The 26808-nt window shown below is 60.2% G+C and overlaps 2 protein-coding genes across 4 annotated transcripts; one reads left to right on the top strand and one right to left on the bottom strand.

Annotated features, from left to right (window-relative positions):
- Positions 1-3627: 3627 nt before the first annotated feature.
- LOC135974865 (HLA class II histocompatibility antigen, DR alpha chain-like) lies at positions 3628-5378 on the top strand. Its single transcript, XM_065563955.1, has 3 exons — positions 3628-3926; positions 4065-4215; positions 4974-5378. The coding sequence occupies exons 1-3, from the start codon at positions 3746-3748 to the stop codon at positions 4975-4977; spliced, it is 336 nt and encodes a 111-aa protein (XP_065420027.1). The 5' UTR covers positions 3628-3745; the 3' UTR covers positions 4978-5378.
- Positions 5379-10228: 4850 nt separating this feature from the next.
- LOC101931044 (bromodomain-containing protein 2) lies at positions 10229-25505 on the bottom strand. Of its 3 annotated transcripts, none has more exons than XM_065563911.1 (12): positions 24201-25492; positions 20337-20637; positions 19105-19242; positions 18859-19000; positions 18385-18599; positions 17640-18011; positions 17032-17160; positions 16674-16919; positions 14907-15133; positions 12170-12480; positions 11532-11654; positions 10229-11165 (listed from the first exon to the last, which is right to left on the bottom strand). In XM_065563911.1, exons 1-12 carry the CDS (start codon positions 24227-24229, stop codon positions 11035-11037), a joined length of 2364 nt encoding a protein of 787 aa, XP_065419983.1. In that variant the 5' UTR covers positions 24230-25492; the 3' UTR covers positions 10229-11034. The 3 variants fall into 3 exon arrangements, with proteins under 3 accessions (XP_065419983.1, XP_065419985.1, XP_065419984.1); XM_065563913.1 differs by lacking the exon at positions 24201-25492 and adding an exon at positions 19715-19811 and having other exon boundaries at positions 20337-20379; XM_065563912.1 differs by lacking the exon at positions 17032-17160 and having other exon boundaries at positions 24201-25505.
- Between the last annotated feature and the right edge of the window lie 1303 nt (positions 25506-26808).

The following is a 26808-nucleotide window of genomic DNA, read 5'->3' as shown; positions in this document are numbered from 1 at the left end:
AAGGTGGTGAGATATAATTGCTTAGAGAATTACATTACACTATGTTAGGATTGGTTAGTAAAATTTTAGTACAATGATTGGTGAAGGTGCAGCTAAGCAGAACTCAAGTTTCACTCTATAAATTGGGTCCAAAAGGAAGTTCTTTGGGAACCAACTCCAGGACACGGCCCCCAAGATCAGAGCTACCAGACCTCAACACCCCACCAATGACACCGGGTATAAAGTGGAGTCCCCCACGTGGACCTGCTCCTGACTGGCCAGCAGGGAAAGTTCATGTGTCTTATTGGGAGTGGTGAGCTGTGTGTGTAGCGTGTGCGTCTGTTTGTGGGGATTGGTAACAAATAAAGGATCAGGATATTACTGTGTGAGGCTCTGTCACCGGTAAAAGCCCCCACAAACTCGCAGAGTGCAGGGTTACGCCTGAGCCCACAGAAGGGCAGGGGTGGGTGGGTGCCTAAATTAAGAGGGTTACGTGTGGCTGGGCCCTAGGAACGGCTGAGGGTGGGTGCCCCAGCGTGTGTGAGTGAGAGAGAATTTGGGGCAGGTAAATCCTGACTCCCAGGCCTCGTGCTCATAGACTCATAGACTTTAAGGCCACAAGAGACCATCATGATCATCTAGTCTGACCCCTGCACATCGCAGGCCACAGCCCCTCCCCACCCGCTCCTGTAACAGACCCCGAGCTCTGGCTGGGTCACTGACGCCCTCAAACCGTGGGTTAAAGACTTAAAGTTACAGAGATGCCACCATTGACCCTAGTTTAAACCTGCCTGTGACCCATGTCCCAGGCTGCAGGGGAAGGCGAAACCCCCCCAGGGTCTCTGCCAATCTGAGCTGGGGGGAAATTCCTTCCTGACCCCAAATCTGTCTATCAGTTAGACCAGGGGTCTCAAACTCAAATGACCACGAGGGCCACATGAGGGCTAGTTCATTGGCCTGACACACACACCCTTGCTGCCCCCGGCCCCGCCCCCACTCCACCCCTTCCATGAGGCCCCGCCTCTTCCCCCCCTTCCCTGCCCCCATTCCAACCCCTTCCCTGAAGGCCCCACCCCAACTCCGCCCCCTCCCTGCCCCCAGAGGGTACATGGGGGTGTGGCCGGGGCTCAGGGCAGGGAGTTGGGGTGCAGCAGGGGGTTGGGGTTCAGGCAGGGGGCTCAGGGCAGGGAGTTGGGGTGCAGCAGGGGGTTGGGGTGCAGGCAGGGTGTGGGATGCAGCAGGGGGCTCAGGACAGGGAGTTGGGGTGCAGCAGGGGGTTGGGGTGCAGGCAGGGGGCTCAGGGCAGGGAGTTGGGGTGCAGAAAGGGTGTGGGATGCAGCAGGGGGCTCAGGGCAGGGGGTTGGGGTGTGGGGTGCAGGAGGGCTTCGGGCTTCGGGGTGGGAGTGGCGCACACCGGAGCGGGGCCAGGGCAGGCTGCCAGCCCCGGCCCCGCTCCAGGAAGCTGGAACCATGTCCGTGCGGCCCCTGGGGGAGGGGGATTCAGGGCTCCGCACACTTCTTGCCGCTCCTCCAGGTACCTCCCCCGAAACTCCCGTTGGCCGCGGTTCCCCGTTCCCGGCCAATGGGAGCTGCGGGGGGCTGCGGGGGGGGGGGGGGGGCATGCCTGGAAGCCAGGGCAACACACGGACAGAGCCCTCTGCTTCTCCCCCCCCACCCCCCCGCCACAGGGACGTGATGCCAGCTGGCATGGGGCTCGAGGGAGGCAATCCCGTGGGTATCGTTTGCCCACCCCTGACCTGGAGGTAGGCCGGGGGTTGGGCACGGGCTGGTCGGCGGGCCACAGGAAATAGCCCCCACGTGTTTCAGACCCCTGAGTTAGACCCTGAGCATGTGGGCGAGACCCACCAGCCAGCCCCTCCCCGGACTCCCCAGCCCGGTTTTGTCACTGACCCCACCCAGCGAGCAGGGATCAGCGCGGGCGGCCGGGTTACCAGCAGGTGTTTTCCCGGGGGGGGGGGGGGGGGGAGGCCCTTCGCTGGCTGCCACCAGGCCCCAGTACCGAGCCCACCCCCCAGGGTCACCGGGAGGCAGCCCGGAGCCCGGCGGAGGAAATCGCTGCTGGGCTGGCGTGAGGGGGGATCCGACCGTCCATGGGCAGCCCCCGCTGTGCGGGTACCGGAGAAGGACGGGGCGATCAGACCCTGGGTGGGTTATAGAGAGCTCGGTGCTATCCCCGTGTCTGACACGTGTCCCGTGCCTAGGACAGGTGAGATCCTGGCCAGGCTGGGAGGGGCCCCGTTCCTGATCACGGCTGACCTCACTAACGGGCATTGGCAGGGGCCTTGGCCTCAGATACCCGGCTCCAGTCGGCATTTCCCCCCCCCCCCCCACTGGGGCTCTTGCAGCTCCTGGTCCTGCCGTTTGGGCCGGGGGGGTCCGGCTCCCTTCCAGCAGCCGGAAGCTCCGGTGTGGGGTGGGCTGGGGAGTGTCCCCTGGCGTGGCTAGAGGGTGTTTGTATGTTAGACAGCCCTGGGCAGAGCCCGTGACCCATGTCAGGCAGGGGCTGGTGGCATCCAGACCCCAGCCCTGCCTGGGAAGGGGGAACCGGGCAGGGTGGGGCTGGCAGAAGGGGGGATCTCGGCCATGGATGGGGGAGGGGCTGCATGAAACCAGAGCCTGAAATAGTGGAGGGACTGAGACCTGGGCCGTCCCCAGCCAAGGGAGCAGGTACCGGCCGTCAGTTGCTGGCAGGGGCGGCTCTACGTTTTTTGTCGCCCCAAGCACAGGAGGGCCGCCGGTCCCGTGGCTTCGGTGTACCCGCCACTGAATTGCCACCAAAGCCGTGGGACTGGCGGACCTCCCGCAGGCAAGCCCCCGAAGACAGCCTCCTGCCGCCCTCGCAGCGACCAGCGGGGCACCCCCCACGGCTTGACGCCCCAGGCACACGCTTGGCATGCTGGGGCCTGGAGCCGCCCCTGGCTGCTGGCAGGGGATTGCCGGAGATTGTCCCTCGCTGTGGTACCCGCCCGCCCCGTCACGGGCCTGTGTGAGCTGGGGCAGCCAGACAAGGGCGTCTGGTCTAACGGGGCCAGGGGCCGGCTGGGAACAGGGGGGCAGCCCTGAGCACAGACCCAGCTCTGGGGAGCCGCGACTGCGACAAACCAGTTGTGGGTTTCACAGCCGCCTCTGACAGGCTGCGCTGCTGTGACACCATGAACGGGGCAGAGACACCCCCACCCCCGGGGGCAGATCTGAACAAGACACTGCTTCCTGGAGCGAACTAGGGGACAATGGACAATGACTGTCTGGCCTGGGGATGGACCCTCCGCAAACCACAGTTCTGTCTGTCCTGGAGCCATCGCCCTGTCTGTACTGACCCCTCGCCGGCCCCCAGCCAGTGACAGGGGACTAATGGAGCCTGGTGCTCCAGCGAATGGTGGGGGATAACGCAGCTCTCCCAGCGGGTGCCGGGCCAGGCCGTGAGCCAGGATTCCCCCAGGATGCCAGTCGGCTGCCCTGGGTCCATGACGCCTCCATGCTCCCCTGGCCCCTGTGCCCCATTAGCCGTCAGGGAAGGGAGCTGGGACGGCCCCGGTGATGCCCCCCACACTCCTGGGGAGAGACCCCTGAGCTGGAGCGTGAGCACCAGGGACTGGCTGGCTCGGGGGTCAGGCAATGGGACCCACTAACCCCTGTCTCCCCAGAGCCCTCTGAGGTGACCGTGTTCCCCGAAGACCCCGTGGAGCTGGGCGAGCCCAACGTCCTGATATGCATCGCGGACAAGTTCTTCCCGCCTGCACTCAGCATGACGTGGCTGAAGAACGGGCAGGAGGTGACCGAGGGCGTCTCTGAGACCGACTTCTACCCCCGCCAGGACAACTCCTTCCGCAAGTTCTCCTACCTGCCCTTCCTCCCCAGCCAGGGCGACTTCTACGACTGCCAGGTGGAGCACGGGGGGCTGGCCGAGCCCTTCACGAAGCACTGGGGTAAGGCCGGGGCGCCCGGGGACCCCGCTGGGCACAGGGCTGGGAGCCAGGACGCCTGGGTTCTTTCCCGGCTCTGGGAGGGAGGGGTGGGAACAGCCCCCCTCACTCCATGGCCTGTCCCTCTCCCCCTCTCTCCAGAAGCCCAGGTGCCCACCCCCATCCCCGAGACCACAGAGACCCTGGTGTGCGCCCTGGGCCTGGCCGTGGGCATCATTGGCATCATCGCAGGCACCATCCTCATCATCAAGGGCATGAAGATGAACGCCGCCCGCAACCCGCGGGGCCCCTTGTGAGTAGCCGCTGCCCGGGGAGGCCACCAGCCGCACCTGCAGCCCCTGGGCCCACCCAACACCCACTGGGGAGACCCCCCACTGTGCTCCCCCCGCAGCCAGCTACAGCCCGTCCCCCACCCAGCACCCCCTGGAGAGACCCCCCACTGTGCCCCCACAGCCAGCCACAGCCCCACAGCCCACCCAGCACCTACTGGGGAGACCCCCCCACCCACCCACTGTGCCCCGCAGCCAGCCACAGCCCTGGGCCCACCCAGCACCCACTGGGGAGACCCCCCCACACACCCGCTAGGCATCCCAGCCAGCCACAGCCCCTGGACCCACCCAGCACCCCCTGGGGATACCCCCCCCCACCTGCTAAAACAACAAGGAGTCTGGTGGCACCTTAAAGACTAACAGATTTATTTGGGCATAAGCTTTCGTGAGTAAAAACCTCACTTCTTCGGATGCATAGAGAGTCTCTATGCATCCGAAGAAGTGAGGTTTTTCTCACGAAAGCTTATGCCCAAATAAATCTGTTAGTCTTTAAGGTACCACCAGACTCCTTGTTGTTTTTGTAGATACAGACTAACACGGCTACCCCCTGATACTTCCCCCCCACCTGCTGTGGCACCCCCAGGCAGCTACAGCCCCTCCCCCACCCAGCACCCCCTGCATCAATGGGAGACTCCCTGGGGGTGCTGGGGAGTGGCCCTGATTCCTGCCAGCCTCGCGTCGGGCCCTGGGCTCCTGGTAACTGACGCTCTTTGCCTTTCAGATAAACGCGGGGAGGAGCCGGGGCCCCTGAATCCCCCAGGTGCCTTCGTAAGACCCGCTCATGTCTCCCCCCCAGCTCTGCCCCCTGCATCCTGGGTCTGCTCCCATCAGTGCCAGCTGCTGTACCCGGGTGGGATCCCCCTGGCCCTGTAACCGCACCGAGCCAACCCGCTAGAGACTCACCGGGGAGCTGGACCCTCCGGCTGCCACCGCCTCCACTCTGGGCAGCCCCAACTCCAGCACCCGGCTAAAGGCCCCATCGTGCCTGTGTGCGGCTCCCCCGGGGTCCAGCCCTGCTGAGCCCAGTGCCTAGCGTGGGGTCTGTGTGGGACGGGCCCAGTCCCTGTATAGTCCCTGCACTGGTGCCCCGTGTGTGTCACAGCCCTGCCCCCCTCCCGCCCCCGCCCCGGGCCCCGTGTGTGTCACAGCCCTGCCCCCCCCCCCGCCCCGCCCTGCGCCCCGTGTGTGTCACAGCTGGCAATGCTCCTACTAATGCAGCCCAATATGCCATTAGCCTTCTTGGCAACAAGGGCACACTGTTGACTCATATCCAGCTTCTCGTCCACTGTGACCCCTAGGTCCTTTTCTGCAGAACTGCTACCTAGCCATTCGGTCCCTAGTCTGTAGCAGTGCATGGGATTCTTCCGTCCTAAGTGCAGGACTCTGCACTTGTCCTTGTTGAACCTCATCAGGTTTCTTTTGGCCCAATCCTCTAATTTGTCTCCGTCCCTCTGTATCCTATCCCTACCCTCTAGTGTATCTACCACTCCTCCCAGTTTAGTGTCATCTGCAAACTTGCTGAGGGTGCAATCCACGCCATCCTCCAGATCATTAATAAAGATATTAAACAAAACCGGCCCCAGGACCGACCCTTGGGGCACTCCGCTTGATACCAGCTGCCAACTAGACATGGAGCCATTGATCACTACCCGCTGAGCCCGATGGATCTAGCCAGCTTTCTATCCACCTTATAGTCCATTCATCCAGCCCATACTTCTAAGAACCTGATTGATTTTCAGTGTCCTAAAAACAAAGGGGTTTGGTCTGTGCTCACATTGTATATTAGTCTCAAGCCTCCCCAGGAAAGGAGGTGAAGGGGTTTGGGGGGATATTTTGGGGAAACAGGAACTCCAAGTGGTCCTTTTCCTGAATCTCTGTCTAATTCACTTGGGTAGTTGCGTCTGACGAAGTGGGCATTCACCCACGAAAGCTTATGCTCCAATACATCTGTTAGTCCTAAAGGTGCCACAGGACCCTCTGTTGCTTTTTACAGACTCAGACTAACACGGCGACCCCTCTGTCACTTGGTAGTGGCAGCGATACCGTCCAAGAACAAGGAAGGATTTGTGCCTTGGGGAAGTTTTAGCCTAAGCGGTTAGAATTAAGCTTAGGAGATCTTTCATGGTGGTCCCCACATCTGTATCCCAGGGATCAGAGTGGGGAGGGAACCCCAACAGAGAGAGACTGGCCTGTCTGGGGGCTGCAGTGACATCCCCCAGGCTGGGGTCACTGTGACGCGAAGGGCAGATCCCTCCCCCCGTCCCCCCCCGAACATGGCACCGAGACCCAGCCCAGCTTCGAGCATGTGCCGGGGAGGGGTGCAAGGGAGACCCCCCCACACCCCTGGCTCCCTCCCACCGGCAGCAATTGGATGCTCCAACCAGCCAATAACGCCAGCAACTGACCAAGCTCTCCCATTGGCCGCTGAGCCTTGGACCAGCCTCCTGTGCGTTCCCATTGGCTGCTCCCAGCTGGGCATCTGAGATCCCCGGCCCCAGGCCCCGCCTCTGTCCATTGTCTTCTCTCCAGGGAAACAGGGTCGTAAACCGGGGCCTCCTCTCCTCGCTTCTGTCCTCTGGCTGGAACCGGCTGCGACTCCTGAGCTGGGTCCTCAGGTCATCAGTCGCTGGGGTAATCATCCTCCAGGCCATCGGCTGGGTCCCCACGTCCTCTCTGGTCCTCTGCAAAACACACTCCCTCTCTCCTCACCTCGTTAAACCAGTAACACCCAGGGAAACTGAGTCCCACCCCCTCTGCATGCAACCCATTGGAAAAACCAAGAAAATCCCTCACTTCGTCACAGGGTGACACCTGCAGACGCACAGCAGCCCCAGGGGCCTCATGCTGTCAACCGGAGAGAGATGCTTGGGAGACTCCTAGCAAAATCACCACGTCACCCCTCCGTAAGCAACTACTCAACTCCAGGGCAAGTGGTCTTTGCCAGGGGACTAGTTCTGACAATTCCCTGGGGGGCCAGATGCGGGGGGGGGGGGTGTCACCCTGTCAGAATGCCCTGAGCTGACACATCAGGGTCATGTCGCCTGACAGCGTCTCCTGTCTCCTTTCAGCGTCATGGGCAGGAGGTCCTGTGTGGGGGATTCCCCAGGCTGTGGGGACACTCTCTGATGCCAAGGATAAAGGGTTAGGAGCGTAATTCCCAGGAGGACAGGGCAGGGGTCACTCCCCCTTTCCCACCCAGGGGACACGAGTGGCACACACAGAGGGGTCCATCTGTCACGGAGTGTGGGGGGACACAAGGCCCTGCACCCCCTGCTTCCTGCGATTCACCATGACTCTCAGCCAGCCAGTAAAGCAGAAGGTTTATTTAGACGACAGGAACACAGTCCAAGACAGGTCTTGCCGGCACAGACAACAGGACCCCCCCCCCCCCGAATTAGGTGCATCTTGGGGTCCCAGGGCACCATAGCCCCCTTGCGAGATCAGAGCCCCGTCTGCCTCCCAGCCATTCCACCAGCCAGCTCTGAAACTCTCTCCCCAGACTTTGTTCAGTTTCCCGGGCCAAGGTGTCACCTGGCCTCCAACCCCTTCCTGGGTTCTCATGTTACACGCTCAGGTATTCGCCTTTGGGCAGACTATCCTCGCCACACTCCCCTGTCAGCATTCAGACCACAGTAAGAACAGGCCCAGTTCGTCACACCATCTCTTCCAGTGCTGCACCACCCCACAGAGCAGTGTCGCCAACTCACCACCCTGCCCCACACCCTCTGCCTGGAGAGAGCTGGGAGCCAGTTGCTCCCCCCGTTACTCAGCAATGGTCGAGGGGGTCACGGGTTCGGTCATCGCACCAGGCGAGCGACTGCACAGGCAGAGCAGTGGACGCTGCCGGGGAGAAACCCCCAGTCCCAGGCGCATGGTGCACGGGCGACCCACGGCTGGGGACCCACAGGGACAGCACGTGACTGTCCAGGTTTAGCATCAAGGCTCCAGTGAGCGACAAACGAACATGTTCTAACCGTTAGGAATGAAATGCAATCAACGTGTCCCAATCCCCAGCCCCATGGCCAGCCAGTGCCCCGTCCCAGGGCTGGAGTGGAGTCAACGCTCACTGGGGGGAAAGGCCCCATGGGCCAGTGCCCCCCACCCTGGGCTGTACAGACCCAGCTAAGAGCAGGGCTGTGCTGTGCCGGGCGCTGCCCACACCCACAGGCTCTGCCCACAGGAGCCGGAGGACAGGACAAAGGTGGGATCCCCCCCCCCCCCGTTACAGCTGGGAACGGAGCCCCGAGGGGGGGGGGAGGAACCCCACAGCCCTGGCTCCCAGCCACCCCTGCTCAGTGCTGCCCCCTTGTGGTGGTCTCCCTCTTTACACACAAGCCAGCAGATGGGAGTCAGCGCCCTGGGACGGCTGTAGGAAACCCTGGGCTGCCGTGGTAAGAACATGTTTGCAGACACCCCATGACTGTTCTTAGGGCTGGTCCACACTACCCGCCCAATTCAGCGGGTAGAGATCGATCGTCTGGGATCGATTTATCACATCCCATCTGGACGCGATCGATCGATCCCAGAAGCGCTCCCCGGTCGACTGCGGAACTCCTGCTCGCCGAGAGGAGGAAGCGCTGTCGACGGGGGAGCCTGACTGCGCCGCGTGGACCTGCAGGAAGTAAACTTAATTCGATCTAGGAAACGTCGACTTCACCTACGCTATTCTCGTAGCTGAAGTTGCGTTTCCTAGATCGATCCCCCGCCCGTCTGGACCTGCCCTTAGTTACGGCAACTTTCCCCCCCTTGGGTGCTGCTGCCAGGCCAGGCCTGGACCAAATTCACGCTGAGCGACCAGCTCCGCCAGCCGGAGCCCCCTGCCGACAGCGCCGGGATCCCAAGGGCAAAGGAGGCTGTACCGAGAACGTGGGGCAACGGAGCTAAAATCCCCTCTCCTGGGCACCGCAGCAGAGTCGGTGTGGGGCCGACAGACGAGTTCTCCAGTGACCTCGCTCCCACCCATTGGAGGTGGATTTAGTGATGGCAGAACCTGCCCCCCAGGGCGTGTCTATAGGACATTGCTGCCCCTGGGCGTGTTTCTAGTGCAGAATCACAGAAGGGGTCTAATCCAACCCCCTGCTCAAAGCAAGACCAACCCCAACTAAATCATCCCAGCCAGGGCTTTGTCAAGCCGGGCCCTAAAAACCTCTAAGGAAGGATATTCCACCACCTCCCTAGGGAACCGGATCAAGGGCTTCCCCACCCGCCCAGTGACATGGCCCTTGCCTGCCCCGCGAGCACGGCCCTGACCCAATCCTGGCTGGGACCCAGCACCGCTCTCAGGAAACCGTGCCAGCCTGATCTAACCCTAGCCAAGCTAAAGCATCCACTCCCCCCCCCCCCCCAGAAGCTGTTCCTGGGGTTCATTGCCCTCATGTCAGGGGGTAGGGGGACCTGCACTGTGGGGGGTGCTGGGAGGGGCAGGTTTGGGACTCCCCACTGGCACTACTGCCCCAGTCTGTAAGCCTCGGGGGGGGATGTGGCAGCACCGGCTCTGAAGCCGAAAGGGGGGCTAGGGCCCCCACCTCCATCCCTGGCCACAGAACCCCCTTGAACACCCCATGCCAGGGGCCAGGCAGCTGGGAAGAGATGGGATGTGTTGGGAGACCCCAACACTGGAAGGGGGTCCCCAACCCCCAGCATTTCTGGCTGGCCCCGTTCCCAGCTCCCCCCCCCCCACCCCGTTCCAGCCGAGGGCTCACGGCTCAGCTGTTGCAGGGCACTAGAGCCCCTGGGGCTCCGTCCCCCACCAGGGAGTGCTCCACAGAGCCCGAGGTTCTCATCCCAGCTCCGTCTACGGGGGGTGGAGGGGGACGGGGTCAGTGATTCAGGACTCCGGAGTTCCACCCCCAGGTCAGCAAGTGGGGGTGTCTAGGATCCCATCCCATGTCTGCCACTGGCCGGGTGACCACGTTCCCAGGCCCAGCGGGCACCGAGGAACGAGGCCGGGGCAGAGACCCGCAGAGAGAAGAGGACTCCAATAATATTTTCTTTATTTACATGTTCCAGGCTGGAAAGGTCTGAACAGGGGAGCCCGCCCTCGGGGTCTGACGGGGCGGGCAGGGGACGGGGAGGGAAAAGGAAGGAGTAGAAAACAATTGTACAGTCAACATAAAAAAAACCCCCCCCTCCCTGTCCCCCCGGTAAGGAGCATGCTGCCCGGGCCGTGCCCCCGGCGGGCTCTGTACACTGCAGTCCTGGAGGCGGGCGGGCGACACCCGTCTCTGCAGGGCCCCGCGGCCCAACCGCTGCTCAAATAAATAAACCCTCCCCGGAGAAGGGGATGAGGCCGCCAGCGGGACATGAGATGGGGGGGCCGGCGATGCAGCCCATAGCAGATGAGGGGCTTGCGGCTTCCGTCTGTCCGGCCAGGCCCCCCAAAACCCCCAGCCCCACCCCCCAAGAGCAAATCCAAACGTGGAGACTTCCAAACCCTTTAAAACCCAAACTCTGCCCTGGGAAAATCTCCCATGCGTCAGAACCAAACCAAACCAAACGGTAAAACCTGGCTGGGGTCGCGCCGGGGCCTGCACAGGCTGTGCCCGGCAGGGGCCTCTGCGCCAACAACCCCCGGGGCCTCCGAACTCTAAACACTGGGGCAGTGCCCATGTCCGTGAGGGGGCAGTCACTGGCGCCCTCCCTCGCCTTGGGGGCGCTGCCTGCTGGGTGGAGCCGCTCAGTCCGGTTCACATGGGGTCCGGTCCCGCAGAGCCTCTTCTGAACCTGCCCACGCTTCCATCCGGCCGCGATGCCGCCCGCCCACTGCCATCGCCACCACCGCTCTAGCCGGAATCTGAGTCGCTGGTGTCTGAGGACGAGGAGCTGGAGCTGCTGCTGCTGGAGTCGGAGCTGGAGCTGCTGGCGCTGAGCCGCGACACGGGCACCTGCTGTGCAGACTCCGGCTTCTCGTTGGCTGCAGGGGAACGAGGGAGCCGGTCAGCAAACAGAACATGCCCTCTTTATCCTGCGCTGGGAGCCAGGCTGGGCTAGCAGGGGCTGCAGGTCGGGAGTGAGGGGCACCGGCAGAGCTGGGGGGGGAGTGGCGCGCCAGGGCTCGGCTGGCAGGGGCTGCGGGTCGGGAGTGAGGGGCACCGGCAGAGCGGGGGGGGGGGGGGGGGGGGGGCGGCAGGGCTGGGCTGGCAGAAGCTGCGGGTCGGGAGTGAGGGGCACCGGCAGAGCTGGGGGGGAGGGCAGGGCTGGAATCATTCCCCCTCACCCAGCCCCGAAGCCCTGCCTCGCGGACACCAACGCCTCGCTCCCCCTCCCGCCCAGCACTCACCCTTCTTGGGGGGCTTCTTGGTGGAGTTGAGCTGGCCGCTCACGTCCTGCAGCCGCTTCTCCAGCTCCCGTTTCTTCTCCAGCGCCAGCTCCTCCTTCGTCTTCCCCACCGGCTTCTTCATGGCTGCAGCGGGCGGGGACAGCCGTGCTCAGAGGGCTCCCTGCGGCTGGCTGTCTGCCTGAGCCCTCACTACTCCCACCCCGCCTGGGGAGCAGACAAGCCCACCCCTGCACTTCAGCCCCACCCCATCCCTGCACAGTGTGCACAGGGGGCAGAGCGCACTGCTCCCCAAGGCTTCCCCAATGTGCCCCCATCCCCTGTAAGGCATACGGGGTGGTGTACAGGCAGGACAGGGGGACACTGCTGAGATCTTCCCTTCCCCACCGCCTGACTGACTCACTCACTGCAAGGCTCCCAGGCATCCCCCCACGCTCTCACTGGGAGGCGCCCAATCCCCTAAGCTCCCTGATTTCCCACCCTAACTTCACCCCCCTCCACCCTCGCTGCAAGGCTCCCAGCCCCCCTTGGCTATCCCGCGACCTAGCTCGTATCTAGCGCTTCTCTGCGGTGGGTCTTGGGGCACTTCCTCGACCACATCCTAGGGGAGAGCCCAGCCCGGGACCATCCCCCACACTCACTCTCGCTGTAGGGCTTGCGCGGCTTCTTGCGCAGGCAGGACAGCACGTAGCGCTCCAGCTCCCGCAGGGTGGAGGGCTTGAGGGTCTCGAAGTCGATCTCGATCTCCTCGGGGTTGGAGTCGCGCAGCGAGGGCTCCCGCGACTGGATGATGTGCACCACCCGCCCCAGCTTCTCCCCCGGCAGCTTGTTGATGTCTAGGCTGAGCTGGCGCTTCTCGTCGTAGGTCATGGGCTTGCTCTCCTCCTCCTCCTCCGAGTCGTAGAGCATGGGGGGTGCCGGCAGCGCCGCCTTCGACACCTTACTGGAATTCCTGTCGGGGGGGGGGGGGGGGGGGGCGTCATGCATGGCCAGATACCCTTCCTCTGGGCCACCGTGTGCCACAGAGCCAGCCCTGCCATCCACACAGCCAGAGACCCCATCCGGGCCACATCTCCCCAGCCACCATGTGCCACAGAGCCAGCCCTGCTACCCACACGGCCAGAGACCCCATCCGGGCCACATCTCCCCAGCCTCCATGCGCCACAGAGCCAGCCCTGCCATCCACATGGCCAGAGACCCCATCCAGGCCACATCTCCCCAGCCACCTTGTGCCACAGAGCCAGCCCTGCCACCCACACGGCCAGAGACCCCATCCAGGCCACATCTCCCCAGCCACCATGTGCCACAGAGCCAGCCCTGCCACCCACAGGGCCAGAGACCCCATCCGGGCCACATCTCCCCAGCCACCATGTGCCACAGAGCCAGCCCTGCCATCCACACAGCCAGAGACCCCATCCGGGCCACATCTCCCCAGCCACCATGTGCCACAGAGCCAGCCCTGCCATCCACACAGCCAGAGACCCCATCCGGGCCACATCTCCCCAGCCACCATGTGCCACAGAGCCAGCCCTGCCACCCACACGGCCAGAGTGGAAATCAAAAAGAACCTAACCAGGAACTGAAAAAGCAGGACAGAGCTTGTTTATCCTTTTCCAATCTCTGTAGAGAACTTGGGTGTGAGAGAATCAGATCTACTGGTTCCAAAGGCTTGAAGGACATGGTGACCAGAAACAATCACTTCAGTTCACTAACTTGTTCACCAAATCAGTTGTAAACTCAAAGTTTTCTTTTACATTTCCAGGATATTTGAGGTCATTTTACTGAATTAAAAATCAGTCTAAAAATGTTTTGTGCCTTTTTAAATTGCATTCCAATTTCCATCAAAATAGATCACAACAAATCTAGTAAATAAATGTATCATTCCCAATTTCTTTGCACAATAAAACACGCAATATAATGGCTTAAATAAAAAATGTAGAGATCTACTGTATCCTCCTGAACAGTAAAAAGTATCACCAAGTTTAGCATAAAGCTTATATTCAGTTACATAACATAGGAACGGCCACACTGGGTCACACCAAACGTCCATCTAGCCCAGTGTCCTGTCTACCGACAGTGGCCAGTGCCAGGTGCCCCAGAGGGAATGAACAGAACAGGGAATCAAGTGATCCAGCCCCTGTCGCCCATTCCCAGCTGCTGGCAAACAGAGGAGAGGGCCACCATCCCTGCCCATCCTGGCTAATAGCCATGGATAGACCTATCCTCCAGGAACTTATCTAGTTCTTTTTTCAGTCTTGGCCTTCGCAACATCCTCTGGCAAGGAGTTCCACAGGTTGACTGTGTTGTGTGAAAAAAAAAAAAAATACTTCCTTTTATTTGTTTTAAATCAGCTGCCTATTCATTTCATTTGGTGACCCCTAGTTCTTGTGTTATGAGAAGGAGTAAATAACACTTCCTTATTTACCTTCTTCACACCAGTCATGATTTTATAGACCTCAATCGTATCCCCCCTTAGCCGTCTCTTTTCCAAGCTGGAAAGTCCCCGTCTTATTAATCTCTCCTCATATGGCAGCTGTTCCATACCCCTAATCATTTTTGTTGCCCTTTTCTGAACCTATTCCAATTCCAAGATATCTTGTTTGAGTTGGGGCAACCACATCTGCACACAGTATTCAAGATGTGGACGTACCATGGATCTATACAGCGGCAATGTGATATTTCTGTCTGATTATCCCTTTCTTAATGATTCCCAACACCCTCTTAGCTTTTTTGCAAATCAAGCTGTTTTAATGGTTCTCAACTAACAAGAATGTCCCTTTGTAGGAAAAGAACTAAATACAATGGCAAAACAGGATTTCAATCCAGATTTTCTGCTTGCTGATTGAAATCAATCCACCGTGATGGCCACAAATCCACCTCCTGTGGGTATCACAGGAGCCAACCCACCACCCAAGGGATCTACTGTGGAACTCATGTGGGGCTGGGGGGAGGTGGAAGCGGAGAGGTGAGCAAGACCCTTTGCTCACACCCTGTCAGACACACCCATCAGGAAGCTGAAGCGGAGACGGGGATTCACGTGGAAGGGGAGAGGTGCCCCTGGGGACCCTGGAAGCCCCTGCAGCCATAGTGCGGGGACCCCAGCAGCTGCCCACTGGATGTCAGACCCATGCTGTCCCAGGAGCAGCTAAGCCCAGTGAGGACCTGTACCCCCACCCAGCCAAGGGCATCTCGGGGAGTTGGGGCAGGCAGCCGTCAGACATGCTTTGGCTTGTCCACACAAGGTCATCGCCATGGTCGATCCGCCGGGGAAAGAGAGTCATCACGCAGCTGCCCTTGCTGCTCCCCGGCTGGGTGGAACACGGGCTGTCCTGTCCCCTCCACGTATCCCCACCACCCCCAGGGTCCCACTCTGCTCACTTGGTGATGCTGCTGCTGCTGCTCCCGCTGGTCCCTCCACTGCTGCCCCCTGCCTTTTTGGCCTTCTTCAGCTGGGCCTGGCGTGCCCGCGCCTCCTCATCGCCTCCCCGGCCCTTGTGCTTCTCCGATTTCTTCTTCTTTTTCTTCTCCTTCCTTTCCCGCTTCTTTTTGGGCTTGGAGACCGGGCCCTGCGACAGGGCAGCCAGCTGCTCATGCACTGCCCGCAGCTGGGGGGAGAGAGACACCAGTGAGAGGGGACCCGGAGATCCGTGAATTCTCACCAGCTGCAGCTGGAGAGGGATGACAGGGAGCAGAGGAAGGGAGCTCAGCGCTAACCCAGAGACAAGGCCCCCGTGCAAGGTGGCCAGGATATAGCCAGGGAACTCAGGGAAGATAGCGACCTGCCTGTGGCCAAGAGGGAGACGGAAACGAGAGACAGCAAGGAAGACAACTAGGGGCAGAGGGAACTAACTGCTAACTATGGGACAAGAGGCAGTCCCAGAGGCAGGGAGACAGCACCCCACAGAGAAGCTAAGTGCTGAGGTGTGACGTTGTGCAGTCTATATGGTTTTATAAAAATATAAGTGAATATAATGTAACTGGGATATGCTTCATGCAAAAGGTCTCTTGTAAGGTATCATTACAAAGCTCAATCTACTGAATGTGATCATCCTATTTGTAGAAATGTACCACTCTTGTATCTAAAACTAGAAATATAAAACATAACTCTGAGGGCCTATTGTAATTATGTCAAGTGTGGGCCATTAAGGATGGTTAGGAATCTTGATGACTCCCATTGTCTGCAGATGGCTGTATTTACCTGCAAGTCTTCCTGTATGTGTGTGCTGGCAAGTGAGTAATGAAGTCTTGCAGTGACATGTGATCATGGCACCTGAACTGGAATCCATCTTTAACCTGGTGCTTTTCCAGGGGGGGGAGGGGGGGTGTGTGTGTGGAAACCCAGAGGGACAAAGGGTTCCCACCTTATGCAAAAGATATATAAAGGGGTGGAAGAGAACAAGGGAGAGAGGAGCCATCATGAAGCATCCCCTAGCTATCATGGAGCTGCAACAAGAGCTGTACCAGGGGAAAGAATTGTGCCCAGGCCTGGAAGGTATCCAGACTGAGAAAAACTTACTGAAGCATCTCTGAGGGTGAGATTATCTGTATTCAGTTTGATTAGACATAGATTTGCGCATTTTATTTTATTTTGCTTGGTGACTTACTTTGTTCTGTCTGTTACTACTTGGAACCACTTAAATCCTACTGTCCGTATTTAATAAAATCACTTTTTATTTAGTAATTTACTCAGAGTATGTATTAATACCTGGGGGAGCAAACAGCTGTGCATATCTCTCTATCAGTGTCAGAGAGAGCGAACAATTTATGAGTTTGCCCTGCATAAGCTTTATACAGGGTAAAACGGATTTATCTGGGTTTAGACCCCATTGGGAGTTGGGCATCCGAGTGCTAAAGACAAGCACACTACTGTGAGCTGTTTTCAGGTAAACTTGCAGCTTTGGGACAAGTGATTCAGACCCTGGGTCTGTGTTGGAGCAGATGGGAGAGTCTGGCTCAGCAAGACAGGGTGCTGGAGTCCTGAGCTGGCAGGGAAAACAGGAGCAGGGGTAGTCTTTGCACATCGGGTGGCAGCTCCCAAGGGGGTTTCTGTGATCCAACCCGTCACAGGAGGGACCCAGCCAAGCACTGGCCGCCCAAGAGAAGGCGCAGCCTCCACACCCCTATGGTCAGGGTCGACGGCCTCACCTGCTCCTGTAGCTCCGCCAGCCGGTTGGCACGCTCCTCCTCGGAGTCGGAGCTCTCCTCGCTCTCCGATGAACTCTCGCTGCTGCTCTCCTCGTCGTCCTCATCCTCATCTTCGTCCTCATCCTCGTCGTCGCTGGACGACTCCTCGGAGGAGGATTTCGAGAGGGCTCCAGACAGCCCGGCCGACGGCGGGTTGGTGTCCAGGGGCTCGTCCGGCATCTTGGCGTAGCTGAACTCAAACACGTCCTGCGGGAGGACGAGGGAGGCCAGGGTTAGCGGGTGCAGTGGGGACACAAAGGCGTGCTGAGTCCTGGGGCAGGGGAGGGGAAGTGCCACCTGGCCCCACTGCCCCACTCACCTGCAGCTTGCGAGCCATGGCCACGACGTCATGGTCGGGCGGGTTGTACTTGTAGCAGTTGGAGAACATTAACCGGACGTCGGCAGCAAATTCCTGCGCGTCGTGGTAATCCCGGTTCTCCATCTTCCGCTGCACCACAGGCAGAGAACACAGGGTGAGCGGGGGTGGCTGCACCAGGGAAGGGGCACAGACCCCCCACCCCCAAGGTTCTCCCCAGACTGGGCTGCAGCAAGGGGGCTCAGACCAGCTCATCAGGCAGTTACCATTGGCCAGAGCCTTCCTGGCACCGCTGGGGGCAGGACAGCCCCCACCGCCCCCAAGGAGGGACAGGGACTCAGGCTGCCACAGGACGCCTGTGAGCCAGTGACGCTGCCTTCCACAGGGCGGAGATGCGGGGCGATCCCGGAGGCTCCCCAGTGGGGGACCAGTCTCCTGCAGACCCGCACCAGGAAGGCCTCAGCTCATACCTGGATGGCACAGAGGTTTCTGGGATGCCCCCTTCCCAGGGCCAGGTCACGGGCTGCACTTCAGTGATGCCCAGTCCCCAGAGGAAGACTCCAGGACACACCCGGAGGTTCCCTCCCTCCCTGCAGAGCCCCCAGCCGTACCTTGATGGTGCTGAGATCCATGGGGCACTTGATGATCTCGTGGTAGTCGTGCAGCCCCAGGGCCGAGGCGTCCACGGGCTTGTAGAACGGCCAGGCGTAGGCAGCGTGCTTCTTGGACACCAGGTCCTTGAGGATGCCGTTGCAATACTTGAGCTGCTCCGACAGCTTGCCCTTCTTGGAGGTCTGGTGCTGCTGCGAGTCGGGCAGGTCCTTCTTGGGGGGCTTGATGGGGCGCCCGCTCTCCCGCCGGGTGGGGATCTTGGCCGCTTTGGGCTCCAGAAGGGTGGCCGACGGGGACGACTCCCCGCTAGTGGCGATGATGGCTGTGGTGGTGGGGGTGGTGGTGTCCGCTTTTCGCTTCACACCCTTCTTCTGTGGGGCAGGGACAGAGAACATGAGCAGTGCGCTGAGCAACCCCCCCCAATTTCATGCCCATACAGAACCAACTGAAACCCCAAACCACCCAGCACCTGTCCCACATGGGACAACTGCAGAAACCCCACTGCCCTGCGGCCCAAATGCAAACAGCACCCCCACAGCCAAGTATTTTCTGACCCCCACATGGCCAACCGCAGCCCCTTCCTCCAGGTCCGCAAACGTCACCCCCTCCACAGGACAGACTGCAGACAGCTCAACCCAGCCAAACCCCCTTGCCCCACAGGCCTAACCCACCAACACCCCTGCCAGTCTCACCAGCTGCTCGCTCGACCAGCCCCAGCCCCACGCCAGACAGGTGGGTGCCTACCTTGGCCACGGGCTGCGTGGGAGTGGGCACAGCCAGCACTGGCTGGCAGGCGGCGGAGTGCAGTGATTTGAGAAGCGGTGCCGAGATCACCGAGGGGTGGGGGATACTGAGCACAGTGGTGGGGATCTCAGCGCTTGGGGTGTAGAGCGAGGCGTGCGAGACCGAGGAGACTGCGGGCACTTGGTGAGCTGCAGTGACTGCGCCTGCCAGGAGAGCTGGGGGAATAGGCAAGCACCAGTTAGCACCAGCACCTGGGAATATAGTCACCACCACACAAGGACTGGCCCAATGTCACAGCTGACCATGGAACCCAGGAGTCCTGGCTCCCAGCCCACCCATCTCTAACCACTACATCTCCCGCATTTCCAGACCACCCTTCCAGGGGGACACTCAGTCCTCCATGTCTGGGATCTGCTTGCCCCCACCCCCCCAGAGCCAACTCCGACTAGTCTCCCCGTCACAGAGCGCACGTACCTGCCGCCCGGGAAGCCCCCTTCTTGTGGCTGTTCTTGGCCACGGTGATGACAATCTCCTGCTCCTCCGCAGGCATCTGAGCCACTTTCTGCAGGAAAATCTTCTCCAGGGTCTGGGCCATCAGCACAATGTCATCCGTGGGCTGCAGGCCAAGGCAGAGGTGAGGGATTAGAGGGTGCAGGGAAGGGGCTGGGGCTCCAGGGAAATCCCAAGGAGGAGAGCACTGCAGGGAGGGTTGGCTCTCACCTTGTTGTAGATGTAACAGTTGGTGAACATGGTGTTGAAGTCCTGCATGCACTCCGCCGCCCCCCAGTAATAGTTGTTCTCCAGACGCCGCTTGATGGTCCCCATGTCCATGGGCTGCTTGATGATCTTGTGATAATCCTGCCGGCAGAAGAGCACAAGAGGCCAGGTGGTCAGTCACAAGGTGTGAGCCCTACAACAAGGATCCCAGTCATACCCGCGCCCCAGAGGCATACGATCAAGGGAGGGGGGTGGCATCTCAGTCCAGAAATACCCAAGAGGAGCTGTGTAATGTCACTCATGCACACAGATCTCATTCCGGTTTCTACACTCAAGTCACCTGGCAAAGGACAGGGGTTGTATCCACTCAGGGACACTTCCTAGGGTGCCTGCAGTGTTCCAGTCAACGCTGGATTCAGCCTCACATACAACTCAGGGACGGGGACCCCTGCGCACCCCAGAGCAGAGAAGCCTAAGCTACTGGGACAGCTGGTGACCATGAATGGCTGCGGTCCCAGCGACCCAACAACCTGGACTACTCCAGTCCCAGGCGGGGTGCAACAGGGGCTGGGAGACTAAAGCTAAGGAAAGAGCAAACCTAAGTGGAATTTACCTCCGGGCTTTAAATCCTTGAGCGCCACAGGTGCACGGGGGGCTGGCGTTTAATATTGGGGTCACGTGATGTCTTCTACAAATTCATGGATGGGAATCTGCAAAACGCATTCAGGGCACAAGAGATTAGGTGGGGAAGTGTCCGGGTTACCTGTAAAGGGGCTGCCTCACCTCATCCACACCTTTGTAGGGAGCAGTAGGGTGGGGCGGCTGGTCTGGGGAAGCTCCCAGGACAAGCCAAGCAGGCCGGATGTACAGGGACCTGGAGACCCTCAGCTCTGGGACAGCATGGAACCAGCTGAGAGACCACCACAGGTCGGGAAGGAGGAGTTGGGGATGGCACAGCCCAGGCACCTGCAGCTGCATCTTTGTGGCACAGACCCCAGGATGGGACAGTGCTGTCCCTGGGACTGTCAGGCTGGGGGGAGTGTGTGGGGGGGAATACTTTAGGTTAGGCCACATGGTGAAGCAATATTTGAATGAGGCATCCTCCTCACACCCCTGGAAAGGCACACACTCCCCAAGCCAGTAAGGATCAACTGGGGACAGACACACACACACACACACACCCACCCCCCTCTGGGCCTCAGCCACTCCCATGCCCAGCCCAGAGGGCTCATTACCGGCAGGCCCAGCTTGACAGCATCGACGGGCTGGCGGAAGGGCCAGGCGAACTGATGTTTCCACAGGGCCTTCATCACCACCTTGTGGAGATATTGCAGCTGGTTGGTGACCCTGCCTGGCTTTTTGGGGTTGGACACCTCCGGTGGTGGAGGGTTCACCTGAGGCAGGTGCAGGGCTGGCACCGACGCCATGGTGGGGCTCTCGAAACCCTCGTAGAGCAGTGACGGCTTGCGGATCCGCTTGCCTGGGGTCGACTCCGTCGCCAGGCCCATGAGCCCAGTACTGCCCTCCCCCAAAATCCTGAAATGGGAGCAAAGACACCATTAAAAGGGTAACTCTAGGACTAAGAAGCTCATGCCATCTGGCCCTGGGCCACCAGCACACAGCAACACAGAGCAAAAGGGCCTGCAGACACCACAGGGGCAGGACACCTGGGGTGGAGGGAAAGAACTCTGGGCCTGCTGGCGACAGCTACTTCTGGGTCCGGGAAGGTACTCTTCTGAAAAGTCTCCCCAAAAACCATCCCTGAAGCAAAGCTGAGAGGTGCCTGTGCTATTTATCCCACTCCTAGGGCACGGTTAGTGCTGGGAAGATTGCTCTGCGTATCTTTAAGCTCCGAAAACATCCATCCAAACCCAAGCGAAAGGCAGAGAGGAAAGTGTACTAAGGCAATCTGTTTCCCAGGGATGTGGGTGAATTCTCAGCCACACGCATGCCCAGGGAGAGGCCATGAACTCTAGCCAGTTGCCGCTAGCCTAGGGCTGCATTCCCAACTGCTTCTATAGGAGCCCGAACCAAGAGCCTCTCCTAAGGGCCCAGACCCAGAGATCTTGCTGTCGAACCCCACACAACACTAGAGTGTCACCAGTGAGGGACTAGCTCCGAATCCACACTGCAGGCACCAGAGAATTTCAGGGCTGCAGAGCCAAGGTTCTGGCACACATCCAGGTTAGGTCTGGAAACAAAGGGCGGCAGATTAGCTCTGTGAAAAGCCTCATCTATTTCTATGCCTTCGGGACAGGACTGTTCCCTCCAGCAGGAAGTGGAAGGGACAGGAGATGGGGACTCCACTTAGGCAGCATTACACGCCCATGAGGCACAGGTAGCACAAGCAGAAGTGACACCACATGGAGGTCTCCTGCAGCTCTTCCATGCTAGATTGTGGAGCTATAGATTCATTCAGTCTGACTTCCTGTGTACCCCAGGCTGGTACATTCCACCATTTCCCTCTAATGCAGCGGACCCCAAAGTCGCGTTAGACTGCCTGGGCCAAGCCTCACCGCCCAGGGCTCAGGTTTCAGCCCCCCCCCAGAGATGAAGCTCTTGGGCCTTTGGCTTTGACCTCCCCACTGGTCCCCCCTCCTGGGGTTGTTTAGTAATTTTTGTGGAGAACCCCATCTCCAGTGAACCAAATCACCTGTGCTATACAGACGCTCCCCGGGGTTATGCAAACCCGACTTACGGAAAACGTCCCCGTAAACTTTTTTTTTGGCGCGTAATTGTCAGAGATACGTTTCCGACTTACGCCAACTTCCACTTACGCAAGTGTTCTGTTCGGGAACAGAACACTTGCGTAAGTTGGGGAGCTTCTGTACAGAGCTGTGCTGTGCAAACTAGCCAGAGCCGGACAATGAATACACTCAGGGGAACAGTATCCCCAGGGCCAAACTCCAAGGAGCCAGACATCCCCACCGCTCTCCTTAGAGGCGCACACAGCAAGGCTGGCAGGGGCTGGGACTGTGTCACCAGGTTGCTACGGGGCCCTCTAATCACAGCCCTGCAATAACCAGGGGAACCAAACCCGTGTTACAAACCCAGTTCAGAGCTTACATCCTGCTTAACAAGGAATGGGGGGGAGGGGGTGTCACCCTGGCTCCAGTGTGGGAAATCTGGGTTTCCTATCCCTGGCAACCAGCCAGTCAGGGAGTAATCTTGGGATACTGAGATCCCCCTCCCGCACGCTGTGTCTCCAGACAGGGCCTGTGGACAGGCTGATAAAAGGTGGAGGGCTGGCCCCTGGGAGTCAGGAGCCCTGACACCTGCAGACAGTATCACAGCAGCACCAGGGGCCTCATGCTGTCAACAGCAGAGAGATGTTTCCATAATGCTTGGGAGACTCCTAGCAAAATCACCACGTCACCCCTCCCTAAGCAACTACTCAACTCCAGGGCAAGCGGACTTTGCCAGGGGACTAGTTCTGACAATTCCCGGGAGGGCCAGATGCAAGGGGGGGGGGGGTCGTCTCCCTGTCAGAATGCCCTGAGCTGACACATCAGGGTCATGTCGCTGTCAGCACAGCAGCGGCTCCTGTCTCCTTTCAGCGTCATGGGCAGGAGGTCCTGTGTGGGGGGATTCCCCAGGCTGTAGGGACACTCTCAGATGCCAAGGATAAAGGGATAGGAGCGTAATTCCCAGGAGGACAGGGCGGGGGTCACTCCCCCTTTCCCACCCAGGGGACACGAGTGGCAGAGGGGTCCATCTCTTCCAGTGCTGCACCACCCCACAGAGCAGTGTCGCCAACACAGGACCCTGCCCCACACCCTCTGCCTGGAGAGAGCCGGGAGCCAGCTGCTCCCATCCTTTGCTCAGCAATGGAGCAGGGGTCACTGGAGCGGAGTTGAAAAGCCACTTAGCAGATCTAGTCCACACTGAGAAGCGTACTGCTTCTGTTTGGGTTGGGTTCAGTGTCAGGCCCAGCCCAGGTGGTCCCCTTGGGGAGTCTGGAGACAGGCTGAGGTTGTAAGCAATCCCAAAGGGTTGACCTCACCCCTGTCCCCTCTCAGCCACTCGAGATAACAAGGGGGCTGGAAGCAGGGATCACTGAGGAGAAGCCTCTGTGTACAAATCAGATCTGTTCCTAATGACCCCCCTTCTTCTTGCCTTAACATGAACCTATGAATCCAATCTTTCTACCTCCAGGGACTAGGAGCAAGCTCCCTTCTCTCCCAGAGGGGCAAGGCTAGCGAACAGTGGTGGGAGCAGGCCAGGGGCAAGCTGGCAAACTGGCCACGCACACAGGGCTGACATGTGCCTGACTCACCAGCCACTGCAGCCCTCCTCCCTTTGCCACAAGCATGACTGCACAGAAAACTCACCCCTGCCAAGCCCCAGACCCCACTCCAGTGACCCTGCTGCCCTAAGGCAGGGAGAGCACAGCCCAGGTCTCACAGTACCCATGCACATACCGCCAACACGCGGCAGGTGCAGACCCAGCATCTTCTCACACCCAAAACACATGCCAGGACAGCCAACAGCTGCTGAAATAAGGGCATCCCCCAATACGAAGAGCATGATAGAAACAGATTCTGTGTAAATAAACCCAAGCCATCAAATGCATAAACTCCCTGCAGAATACAGGAACCTCAGAGGCAGAGCACCCCCATTTAATGCACGGTTTCAAAAAAAACCCACTCCACAAATACATTGGCAGTGTCTGGCACTCCCAATTAACATCATACTACACAACCGCACAGCACCTCCACAGGCAGTCACATCAGCAGGCAAGGGACACACTAGCAGCCCCGATTAACTGTGCACTGCAGAAACGCGGGGTGAGGCCCCGGGATCAACGCAAACCCTAACAGCACAGACAGACATGCTCCCCCATGTAACACACACCAGTGCTCAGAAAGGAGTGTATAGCCCCTGCAAACCAGCCCCAGCCCCCGGCCCGCCATGGACCCCAGGAACAGGAAGTGAGGGTGTAAATCAATCCAAGCCCTCTAACACAGGACAGGGGGTCAGAGGACACACCATCCCCCCCCGCCCCCAGTGTAAAACAGCTTTGCATAGTACCCCCCCGCAGCAGTGCCGCCCCCCCCCCAGCAATGCCGCCCCCCCCCAGGAGCGAGCCGGGCACCTACTTGCTGTGGGGATTCACATTCTGCAACATGCCTGCAGCGGCTGCTTTCCAGGGTCTCTCCCCCAAGAGTCCACCTCCTCCTCCTCCTCCAGACGCTGGGGCCTCGGCTGACCCCCCCACTTTGCCAGGATGCGGGGGAGGCGCGCTAGTGACACATGCTGTTCCCGCGCCGCGGGGTGCAGGGCTGCCCGCTGCCGAGCATCACCGGCGGAGGACGGACAGGGGGGCGGGCGGCGGCTCCCCCCAACACACCGGGGGGGGGGCGCTAGGGGAGGGGGACGAGCCTGGCACCCCCTCCCCTCCCCGCCAGCGGGCTAGAACCAGGCGCAGGGGCTCAGGCTAGCAGCGGCCGGGGGCCGGGCCCATGCACAGAGGCGGGGCCGATGGTCTCCAGCGAGGCGCGCGGGGACCCCAGCACCATTCACCGGGTTTACATGAATGGAAGCAAAGAAAATGGCGGCGGCTGAAGGGCGGGGGGATGCCGGGTGGGGGGCCCCCTCTTCGGAGCCCCCGACGGGCTCCAAATCCTGCCGGGATCCGGTCAATATAGGGCTCGCTGGGTCCCCCGGCGCCTCCTCTGCCCGTAGAGGCCGGTCCCCGGAAGGATGGTCCCCGTCAGGGAGGCGGATGGCACTGGATTGTACTGGGATCACTGGCCCGGCTCCATCTTGGCCGCCAGGGGGATGGGGCGTTCTGCGAGGGCCCTCGAGGCCGCAGGCAGGGGTCTCTACGGAAGCCGGGGAGATCCTGCGAGCCCGTCGGAGGAGCGGAGGCGGGGGTTGGGGGCTGCCCGGCGGAGGATGGATCCGGATTGAGTCCGCCCCCTTCACAGACCAGGCCTCGACCAGCTCCTTCCTCCGCTTTCGGCGAAATGGCGCCTCTCGGCCTGTCCCCGGTCGGCCTTATATAGACAGCGGCTTACCTCTGATTGGATGGCGACAGATGTGACATCACCCCGCCATCCGGGCTCGCCCCTTCGCCGGCTCATTGGGCGGAACCTTGCCAGACGCCGCGTTCTGATGGGCCTCCATAACCATCAGTCACATACCCCCTCTTCCCCGCCCCCTCGTGAGGCGCTCGAGCCGCCGGCCTAGGCGGCGCGCGCTGCCATTGGCCAGCGCTGCCATTCGTTGCAGACTAACTGGCTGCCGAGTCACGTGGGGGCGGGGCGACCGTTGGAACTGGCAGTTGGATGTTGTTGTTCTGCTCCCCGCGGGGGAGGGGGAGAGGAGGGAAGCGCCATTTTGAGCTGCAGCAGGGAAGAGGGCGGACAATAAAGCGGCTGCTCCCTTCAGACGGCCCCTGCGCCGCCCCACTGCCTGCAAGGCCCCCGCGCTGCCGCCAGTGCGCCCCACAGGCACAGCGAACCGCTCCAAAAGTCCTGTCACAAAGTGCCCCCCAACTCACGCCACCCCCCAGCCTGGGCCCAGACACGGACATCCCCAGCGCCCCTCGCCGCAAGAGACGGGGAAAGGCCCCACCGACCTGCCAGAAACCTGCCTGGCGCCCCCCAAAACTAACCTGGCACTTGTGCCAACTCCTGGCGCTCAGACCCTAACAGCACCGTCCCCCCATCCCAGCCGTACCCCAAACATGGGTACCCGAAATCCCGCCAGAAACGCATCCCTATGCCCCCCACAATGCCAACATCTCCCCCCCATCCTGCTCTCATACCAACCCCATCAGCACAGACGTCAACAGCACCGTCCCCTCTAATCCCAGCCGTACCCCACATACGCAGTTAATCCCCCCCAAACATGGGGGTACCCAACTTCCCACCAGAAACGCATCCCTATGCCCCCGCCCATTCTCACACAACCCTCCTCACTCACGTCAACCCCTCTCCAGCCCCCACAACGCAAGTCAACAGCATCATCCCCTCCAATCCCAGCCATACCCCACATACGCAGTTAATCCCCCGCAGAAATGGGGGGTACCCAAATTCCCGCCAGAAACGCATCCCTATCCTCCCCACAATGCTAACATTTAACTCCCTCCCCCATCCTGCCTTCACGTCAACCCCTCTCCAGCCTCTCCATCAGCACAGATGTCAATAGCACCGTCCCCTTCAATCCCACCAAACCCCGATAAAACACGGACGTCACCAAAAATACTGTCAGAAAACTACTCCAATCCCCCTGTGGCACTACCACCTCCACCTCCCGCCCGGCACTCACGGCAACCCTCGCCTACAACGCCCCCCCCGCCCCCCGAGCACAGACACCACCACCGTTCTCGTGTACCACAGAACGCAAACAGAAACCCCACAGGAATTCCTGTCTCCACACCCGACACCCCTTCTGAGCTGAGCCCCCCACAGCGTGGATGCTAATGGCGCCATTCCCCCCCCCACACACAACGACCACCACCTTATGCTACAGCACCTTTCACACCGTAGGACCAGCTCAGCTCAGGGACACAGAACCCCGTTAGGGAGCGGGCTTGGCTCCCCAAAAGGGTTAAACGTCCCCACACAGGGGGCAGATGTGGGGTTTCTAGAGTCATCCCCCCGCAAATAAATTTGTTAGTCTCTAAGGTGCCACAAGGACTCCTGTTCTTTTTGCGGATACAGACTAACACAGCTGCTACTCTGAACCCCCCCCCAAAGT

Source organism: Chrysemys picta, chromosome 12, assembly GCF_011386835.1.
Source record: "Chrysemys picta bellii isolate R12L10 chromosome 12, ASM1138683v2, whole genome shotgun sequence".
NCBI classification, from domain to species: domain Eukaryota; kingdom Metazoa; phylum Chordata; order Testudines; family Emydidae; genus Chrysemys; species Chrysemys picta.
The sequence above is the reverse complement of the archived record's forward strand: the minus strand, read 5'-3'. Positions and strand labels throughout refer to the sequence as shown.